Source organism: Podarcis muralis, chromosome 16 (genome assembly GCF_964188315.1).
Source record: "Podarcis muralis chromosome 16, rPodMur119.hap1.1, whole genome shotgun sequence".
In the NCBI taxonomy this organism is placed as follows: domain Eukaryota; kingdom Metazoa; phylum Chordata; class Lepidosauria; order Squamata; family Lacertidae; genus Podarcis; species Podarcis muralis.
The window spans coordinates 38236095-38246045 of record NC_135670.1 but is presented as its reverse complement, the minus strand read 5'-3'; the positions used below and the strand labels follow the sequence as shown (position 1 = coordinate 38246045).

Genomic DNA, 9951 nt, shown 5'->3' with positions numbered 1-9951 from the left:
GTCGATTGGCAAACCTGAGAGGCTCAGTGGTTTAGACCAGTGTTCCCCAACCTTGGGCCTCCAGCTGTTTTTGGACTACAATTCCCATCATTCTTGACCACTGGTCTTGCTAGCGAGGGATGATGGGAGTTGTAGTCCAAAAACAGCTGGAGGCCCAAGGTTGGGGAACACTGGTTTAGACCACAGCGCCACCTGCTTCCTTCTGGTGTGAACTTAATGACTCAATCACTAAAATGTTCTGAGAATTGTGACAGACTGATGAAAAACACAGGACTCGTTGCTTGTTAGAACAATAGCTTTTTTTATTTATTTGACACCTACAAGATTTTGGTATCTTGCAGTTCTGTGGACAGGTTTATACAATCTCAAATTTTCAATAGTGCAACCTGTGCAAGCAAGAAGAAAAATGACAAACATTGTCCTTCACTTTCTTTATAAACATCTACTATTATAGGCAAAACAAAACTTACCCATATTTTTTAGATAAGTGACTATTCACATTTTGTACATTTACAATTTTAAACAGCTCCAGGATAAACTCTACAATGTCTTACAACATAAACAAAAGGATTCAAGTTACGGGGCAACGGGGGGAAAAAATCAACCCAGCATACACATCGGGACCCTCACGTGCTGCTGCCCCCCTCCCCCCCCCATGTGTAATTTACAGCTCAAGTATTGAGTAACAAAAAAACAAAAACTTTTTTTAAAAGGGCTGTAATGTGAAATGGAAGTAAATTTGCACTTGTGTTTCCTAAAAACCTCACTGGATAAAGGAAACATTTGAGAAGGAAAGAAAAAAAGAAAAGAAATCAGGCTTTTTTAAAGCCATTCTTGCAGCACACAATTAGCAACACCATTAACACATTTTAAAAAAGGAACTTTAAAAATTTAAGATGTTTTCATCACACACGCACACAAACATGTTGCAGATTGAAATATATAACCTCTAGAAGAAAGCCAGAAAATGCAATTGCTGGGCCTTTTTCTGAAAATGCAATCCTCAATGCTGTACTGAGATTGTCTCTCTCTCTTCCTTTTCCACGTTGACTTTTTGTGTAGGAGATCCTGCTCATGCCTAATCCAAAGACATGCACAGCCCAAACAAAAATGGGGAACAAACTTGAATGTGTGGTTTGCAAACTTTTAAATTTTCATGCTGCTTTTTAAATAAATGTACTTTTTTATTGAGACCTGTGTTGCCACAATTATATATATCATCTCTACAATATGAACTCAAAATACATGCATCTGAGGACCTCTCCCGCAGCAATGGCACCGATGTACTGCATTAAACCCTGAGCACTGTATGACAAGGTGAATGGATAGGTTGGTTGGGAATTTTCAAGCCTCTTCAAAAACAAAAAGTCATGGTTTGTAGCTTAAGTAGGACAAACATTTTTTGTAAAAAGAAGCAGCTCTATAAAGAGCATGGGGGGGGGGGGGGTAAAAAAAGGACACATGGACCACTGTGAAACAATGTTTGGCTTTCAGTTTGACCACCCTTCAGGTGTCTCTCCACTTCTGCACAGTTCTAAGAGAGCATGATGGAACTGAAAGTTATTTCTTTGGAATCTGTCCCTGATATTTTTTTAAAATGCAATGATACGCTTGTACAGCCAAATACCAAAGACTCTCTTTTCTTATGCATTGTTGAAGTTGGTAATGCTCTGTGGGTGATGCTGTTGCCATATTTGTTGCTGTTGCACTGCAAGCTGTTGTGACTGGTCTGATGTCGAAAGGAGGTTTACAAGGGGAGACACACAATTTGCGGGAATGATCAAGCCTGCAACAGAAAAGATTGGGTCTTATTTCACAGACATTCATGCTGCTTGTAAGCAACCTACAGTATCCTCCTTGACTCCAAGGCAGTGAGTGGTCCTCAATTAACTGACCACCTAAAATCTTTTACTCTGAGGACAATCACCAGCTTTGTGGATTTATGGTGGCTACTGATGTCCAATCCCATATACTGTGCACACACAGGGATACTAGCTGCTACCATAGATATTAAGGAAACAGGTAAGTTCTCCGTGCATCTCGGATATTGTCCTTCTTTAAGTAGAATCTGGCCACAAGAAATGCCGTCTGACCACTCCTCCTCCCTTTTTACCTCATTTAGGGGACAGAGGCATGATTAGAAAAGGTTACTTTAAGCATGATCAAGGGCTTGTGGCGAGCCCAGTACACCCATCCCTCCACCTTCTAACTATGAATGAATGAATGAATCTTTATTTACGTCAGCCATTGGCCATGGCAATAAAACAACAATACAATATACAAAGAATAGAAATCAAAAGTCAATTATATAAAATACATTTTAGGGTTTTGAATCAATAGTCAAATAGTGGATCTTATTCTAATTGCCCCAGCTAAAAACCTTGCAACCTTTGCTGTCACCTGCTCATCTTGATCTGCCAAGAGAAAGGACACTGTGGCAGTGGTTAGGCGACCCGGAATGAACAATAAAAGAGGGGTGATAACCTCATCCCTCAAGTCTTTATAAAGAGTGCAAGCCAGAAGGGGATGCGCCACCAATTCGGTACTGCCATCTCCACAGGGACATAAGTGTTTTTTGTATGGAAGCGAGAGTAAAAGTGTGTCTACATTTTAGAATTGCTAGGTTATGCAGATAGGGTGCCAAAGAGTCAAAATGGGATGGTGGAAAATAGTCATACCATGGGCAAAATGTCCTTATTGTGGCCAAGTTTTTCTGACGCTCAATATCATTTAGGCACTGACAAATTAGACTGTTTGCTTTACTAAAACCCAAAATGAGTAGCTGTTGTGGTGTAAACCACAAGAGTGAAGTATTTGATAGACAATTTTAGTCCAGGCGCTCTTGTGACAATCTTGCAGCACTAGGGATATTAGACCAGGGGGATTTAAGTTTAGGCGAAGCCAATAGTTAAATGTCCTACGCCAGATCCGTAATTCTACCGAGGGAAGATTAGCCTCTAGGCGCAATGATGCGTTTGGGACTCGGTGGTACACAGAAAATTTGCCTTACGAACTTTGGACAGCTTCCATAGATGAGGTGAGTGCCTGTCCAAATCTGAGCCTCATATAACAACTGTGCTAGTGGTTTAGCTTTGGAACACTTCCAGGACTGATGGTATAGGTTTACCACCTTTTGTGTAGAAAATGCGTCTCAGAATTTTGCATTTCTGGTGTGTTCCCCATGACCCCATAGAATGGGAAATAAGGCCAAGATATTTAAAAATTTTGACCTGTTCAATTATCTGGTTGTCTATGTGCCATCTATGGGCCCTATAGTTTCTTGAGAAAACCATGACTTTGGTTTTCTTGTAATTCACGGCCAGCTGTTGTCTCTGGCAATATCCTGAAAATGCTCTCATCAGTCTTTTTAGGCCTACTTTTGCTTGGGCTATGAAATGCCGCCCCTTTGCTCCTCAATGTAAGACACTAAAGAAACATGCTGCACATTCAATAATGTATCCTTGGAGGGAAAAATAAAATGCAAAATGAGACTTCTGTTCCAAGAAACCAACAATACACAAAACTAGTTGTACACTTTTTAAGGTTAGAGAGACTTCAGGAGTTAGACTGCTACATGGACCAAAAGGTAACGACAAATTATCAGACTTGCCTACAATCCTCTGTCCATCCTCCGTCCGTAGCCGAACGATCTGCATTTTAACATTTGTACCGCTTACTGAGGCTAGAACTCCTTCTACCTTTGTCCAGACACTTAGGACTGAACCACACAGGACATAGTACGTCCGACAGCGCAGGCCAACTTCACAAACCAGGCCCAGGCCTGCTTTTTTGCAGTTGCCTCTCCTGAAAGAGGAAGGGAAGGAGGAATACTTAAAGATAGATCCTTTTCTTTAACACATACACAATTTTTAATGAAAAGCAATACACAAAGATACTGATGTCCCACAATATTTTCTGAATAACACTTTGATTTTACATAACAAATTGTTGCCCCACAATAGACTAGGATGAGCTGCTCAAGCATGCAAGTCAGACAAGAATAGAGGATAAAGTTAGTTCTGAAGAAAGAAGGTTCCTCAAGCCTAGTTAGAACTAGCACAAATCTCAGGCTCAATATTTCTTGTGGAAAAGCTGCCAATGCAACGCTTTGGTGAAGCTTTCACTAAATATGCTCCCATGCGAAGTTTCTTTTCTCAGAAAAGCCCAGCACACCACACTAGGCATTTTGTAGCGCAGCATGTCAAGAACTCACCAGTAAGCATGGGTGCAAGTGTCTGCTGATGACGTGTACTGCTCTAGCCAGTGGGCCACAGCATCGTCGGAAGGAACCTGAAAATGAAATAAATCAGATATTACATATTTATTACAGCCAGATTTGGCTTCTTGATTTCTGAGATTAAGAGTAACTTTACAGGTCCCATTCAGATGCATGGCCAAACCATGCTCTCATGTTACATGGATGAGAAGAATCGCAGGGCACCTCAGGCTCACATGCTCTTCCTGCCCATGCAGCCCCCAGTCCTTACTGATAGAATACCATAGCTCAAGAGTTGTCTGAAGGTGTGGTGGTTTGCAGAAAAGCACAAATCAGAGTTTGCTTGTTTGGGAGAACTGGCCAACTCTGATTTGGAACAAGAATCATTTTTATTTTGATTTTGCCAGGGGGAGGAAGGGAGGATGCTACATGTGAACAGAAGGCCCCGTAGAATAGGACTATTTAACACCAAAATTACGGTTTGTCATTATGCCTAATTTAATTGCAATACCAACTATTCAGCACCCAAGTATTTCCACAAGGTCATCTCATTTGACTATGGCTGCAATCCCAGGCATGCTTTACTTGTGTAGGAAGTAAATAAGATGGGTAGTTAGCCAGTGTGTGTGAGAGGGCAGCCCAGGTGAGAAGAGGCAAGCGGCAGGGGTGGGGTATGTGCACAAATTATGGGTCATGTGAATAAACTACTCTTTACATCTAGGATCTGTGTATTTTTAATGTAATGAATGCATATTAAGGGTATTCATGCATGATATTCATGCATACTTTGTTTCTCCCTTCCGCAAGATTATAGGTTTAATACATATGTGGTATTTTAATGTTTTCCACATGTTATAGTTAAATTTGTTTTTGGAAAGCAAATATTTTGTTTTTAAATTTGTTTTTAAAAAGCAAGTAACCTTTTTATATTTTTTCTTTATTTCTGCATACGTCTCCAATTTCAATTGTTTTCCGGTATTTGGTCTATATACTAGAAAAAGCTTCTTTTTGGGATTCACTTCTTTCACCAGGATGGCAGTTTTCTTATTGTTTCGTATCTGGAAGAAAGAAAAAAAAGGAGGGGGGAGAAATACTGTGAAAATGCAGTATGCATTACTTAAGATACTGTCAGGATTTAACATTTATTTAAAGACAGACCAGGTTTTGAATGTGTTGGATGAAGCAAAACTTACCAGAAGAATAAGAAATCAAGATAACAAACTTTTTATTAAAAAAATGGAAATGGTTTATTGAACATTTATAGATAAATTGTAAACAGATAAAACCATTGGCAGGAGTATTGTAATAACCTGGTTTCATAAGAGTATATATTTAAAGATGATGAATAAATGAGCAAATTAGGTTCATTTGGATACGCAGAAAAAATTAAAAAAAATATTAAGGAACCGCAGAAAGGGGCAAGGAAGTCAAGTTTTGAAATGTTAAAACGATTGTAAAATTAGTGAAATGTATAAAATTAGTGAAATGTATAAACTTGAAAAGTATAAATAAAAAAATTTAAAAAGGAAAAAAGAAAGAAAGAAAAGAAAACAGTCCTGTCAATGGCGAAACACATCCCTAACCGCAAAACAGAATTTGTTTTATACAGAAGCAGAGTTGGTGGCTTGTTTACACACACGTTGTGGTAGCAGTCAATAAATCACACTACACTCCCCAGAAGAAGGAAAAAAGAAACTGTTGGATGAAGTTTAAGGAGGCAACAAAAATTTCAAGGAGGCAGCTTTATGGCACATGCAAGCGTAGTTCTGTCCTCCTGACCCAAACCTCAGCTCTGCTCCCAGATCTGGTCTGAGGGGGCTGTTATTCCGGGAAAATCCATCTTTTGCCACCATACTCTCAATCTCAGGCTCCCCCCTGAAATACTGACTACACAGTGCTTCAAATGCTTAAAGATACACTGCATAAATGTCAAGTATTATTACTTTATTACCTTAAGAAATTATTAGGTTTGTAAGAAGGTAAAAGGTAAAGGACCCCTGGATGGTTAAGTCCAGTCAAAGGTGAATATGGGGTTGCGGCACTCATCTCGCTTTCAGGACGAGGGAGCCGGCGTTTGTCCATAGACAGCTTTCCGGGTCATGTGGCCAGCAGGACTAAACTGCTTCTGGCACAATGGAACACCGTGACAGAAGCCAGAGCGCACAGAAACAGTGTTTACCTTCCCGTCACAGTGGTACCCATTTATCTACTTGCACTAGTGTGCTTTTGAACTGCTAGACTGGCAGAAGCTGAGACAGAGTAATAGAAGCTCACCCAGTTGTGGGGATTTGAACCACCAACCTCCTGATCGGCAAGCCCAAGAGGATCAGTGGTTTAGACCACAGCATCCACCCGCTCCTTTTTTTACCTTTTTTGTTTTTGTTTTTATTACACACAAGATATACTAATGTCCAATGAAGTTAACATGCTTTTGGGTGGAAGTTTGCAGAGAACAATCTCACCTGAAGTGATAAATAAAATCCATCTTCTGGTCCAGTTTGTTCAGCCCAAATCTTAGTTGCTTCTTCCCAAGACATCCCTCTCTCCACGCTTATCTAGAAAATACATTAAAAGTCAAAGGGTGCTTAGCAGGAAGTTTTACCATTTAAGAGTCAACAAAAAATGCCAGTGGCTCATGCAAAGGTGAACAATTAACCAAGAAACTTACAGTATACAATTCAACATGTCCTGAGGTAGAATATCCTGGTGTGAGGAATTTTTTAGCATCTGCCTTCCTCACTTTCTCATCTCCTGAACCCAGATCTTCAAGAAAGAGAGTCACAAGGTACATATGAGTACAGGACATAGAGAAGAACAAAAGTCTGCAATGATTCTCCTGTGTGGAGGAATCACCAGTCTCTGAACAGCCTCCTCCACTGAGGCAGCATATCACTCTCTGAGGCATTTCTCAAGAAAATAAGGCAGCACGGCACATAAAAGCAGCATTACTCAAGCCTGCCTACTTTGCCATCACAAGAAATACATGAACAGTGCTGTAGAGACATGAGATAGAGGCCAGGCATCTGGGGCACTGCAATCCTCAGTAAGCATTACAGAACAGCACAAGAAACAGTGACTATGCATGCGATGCCGGAATGGCAGAAAGACAGAGAGCTCAAACGGGGGACTAATCAAGGAAGCAGGTCGGAAGAACTTCAGTTGTTTGGCTCATGCTGCTACTAAGACCATGGAGCACTTCCTATCCGTTCAAGGCACCGTCTCATTCTTGGAGAGGCTGAAAGAGGTGGCGGCTGGTTTCCATCTGCCTCTATTGCTGGCAGTGGAAGAAAGTGGGCTCTGAAAAAAGCCTGGCATGGCAGGTTGTGCGAACGAACTCATGCTCTTACCTAAAATGCCCATGTCATATCTTCCATTCTTTTTAGCATTCTGTATTACTGCATTTAACGTGTCTGAGAAATACTGGAATAAAGCATTCTGCTGATGCACTTCCATACCCAGAATCCGGTTTAGAAATTTCCCTATATTGTTGTAATCTAGAACAAGAGGAGATGAAGCACTTTAAGACAGATTATTTTGGGGGATGGGGGAGAAACACAGCATTTTATTTCATCTTTGTTTTATCAATGGAAAAGCACTATCCTGGCAGTTGAACTAGTTGATGAAGTTAGCTGTCTTGGAAAATAATTTATTTTTTGAAGCACACAGTACACACAGCCCCACCCTCTCTATAAATGCAAGTCGTCCACCCACAATGAATGCAACCAAGATCCTACATAAATGGATTGGTTAACTATTAAGACAAATCACGAAACAATCTCCCTTAAAGTTTAGAGAAATACAGAGTACATTATGGGTATTCCCCAATTCTCTGAAGAGGCAGATCTGTCTGGCACCTACTCCACGGTCTCATGGCTCATCACAAGGTTACCAACTGCATTATGTAGATGCAGATGGAGGTCATAGCTGACGTATCCCTATAACCCCCTTGTGTAGGCACCAGCTGCTCACCTTTCTAGCTCAGTAAGTTATTTGCACTCTGTAGTATTTCTTCCTTAGTTATACTAGGCATTCTAGATTATTTTATGAGCAAGGCAACTGTATGAGGTACACTCTTCCTGAACTCTGTCTAAGCAGTTTCTTCCCACCAACCTCAACTCTAACCATAAAAGCTGCCTTAAATTGTTCTTCTCCCCCTCCCAAGCCCCCTTCTGTCTTAGGTCAGTGAGGCAGAGGGAAAGAGACATGCTGGCTTCTGCCTTTAGAGCCATAAAGGACTCCAAAAGCACACTACCAATTTCAGATCACTGTGTTATCTGAAACCGTAGCTTTGATTTGTATATTCGCACTTGAAGACTTCGGCCTGTATCCAGCCAAGTTCTGCTTAGAGTAGACCCACTGAAATGAATGGACCAAAGTTAGCCATGTATTAATTTCAATGGGTCTACTCATAGAAAACAACCCTTTCAAATTTTGCTGTTGACTTACAAGGCCATTACAGAATTATATAAAAAAAAAAAGTCAGTTACATAGACATTAAAAAGGAGCAAGTACCTTTGTCAAGCGTGAGAATTCCAGACCGGTCTTCTACATTTATTAGGCCCACACCTATTAAACCCTGACGGACATCTAGGAAGAACAAAGGGAAGCTGTCATGGGTTCCATTCTTGCTGTTTACTAGTTTACTAAGGTAATTTAAGTACCATCAGTATTTGTGAAATGTAACCAAACCTTTGATGGTTTCCCTCCCCTAAAAACTAACACAACTGATTCAATATGCAAGAGAGGTCATATGGCAGTACAAAGAGGTGCTGTTATCTACTACCCAAAGGCCCAACAATTCTGTAGCTGGAATGCCATAATTAACCCAAACCATTTGTACTCTCAGATCCAAGTTCTGAAAACAGATCATGCAATTTTAAAAGGAACTGTTGAATTTAGTTGTTAGGAAAAGGTACATATAGTCTCACCAAACAATTAGAGTACATAATTTTAATTCATTCTATGAAATTGTTTCCCTTCACTGATAAACGTGATTATCACTGCAGTATTTTTTCAAAAAAATCATATACCTTTAAAGAATTCTCCTGGATAGTCAGCAGGTGGAGACACCAACGGCGAGTCTAAGTTCACAATGGACTTCATCACTATTTCCAATGCATTTCGGCCATACTGTTAATGAGAGTGGGGGGGAAACTATTGTAGCCACCGTAAAACACAAACATCCTTCTTTTAAAAGTATTATGTTTCTCCCCTAGAAAGTTAGGACACTTGCCTTTCACATCCAAAATCTGGCCAATTTTTACAGGCAGTTTTTAATGTTTGATGTTTTTACTATGTTTTTATATGTGCTGTAAGCTGCCCAGGATGGCTGGGGAAGTTCCAGAGTCTATAACCCCAAAAGGGAAAAGGATAATGATGCAAAGAAACACCCCTCCCCCCCAAAAAAATAACAGCCTATTGTTTTTTAAGTGTCAAGGCAAGATAGGGCTTGCTTTATTCAAAAGGTGTCTCGCTTACCTTGTTGTCAAAGTTGAACCTGCTGAGGTCTCTTGTTTCTGTTGCTCTTCTGTCGCCATGAGTGAGAGCTCCCTATCAAGAGACAATAATTTGTTTTTATAATATATCATCTCCTAAATGCTTAACACATCTTTATTCACCATTATTTCAGTTATCCGCTGAATAATGCCTATCATCTGAAGCCAACGGCCTGGATCCAGAGATAAGCACAATGAAGGGGCTGGTGGAAATGGACTTTCCCACTCCCTCCTCTCTCT

At 40.3% G+C, this 9951-nt stretch overlaps 1 protein-coding gene across 1 annotated transcript in view; it reads right to left on the bottom strand.

Moving 5' to 3' along the window:
• Positions 1-281: 281 nt before the first annotated feature.
• SBNO1 (strawberry notch homolog 1) overlaps positions 282-9951 on the bottom strand; it is a 38631-nt gene continuing 28961 nt past the window's right edge. The window contains exons 23-32 of the mRNA XM_077920818.1: positions 9695-9766; positions 9247-9346; positions 8729-8803; positions 7564-7710; positions 6885-6979; positions 6679-6771; positions 5137-5274; positions 4214-4290; positions 3611-3804; positions 282-1786 (exon numbers count right to left, since the gene is read on the bottom strand). Of these exons, the coding sequence (XP_077776944.1) occupies positions 1644-1786; positions 3611-3804; positions 4214-4290; positions 5137-5274; positions 6679-6771; positions 6885-6979; positions 7564-7710; positions 8729-8803; positions 9247-9346; positions 9695-9766 (1134 nt within the window). The 3' untranslated portion in view covers positions 282-1643. The remainder of the gene's footprint in view (positions 1787-3610; positions 3805-4213; positions 4291-5136; positions 5275-6678; positions 6772-6884; positions 6980-7563; positions 7711-8728; positions 8804-9246; positions 9347-9694; positions 9767-9951) is intronic.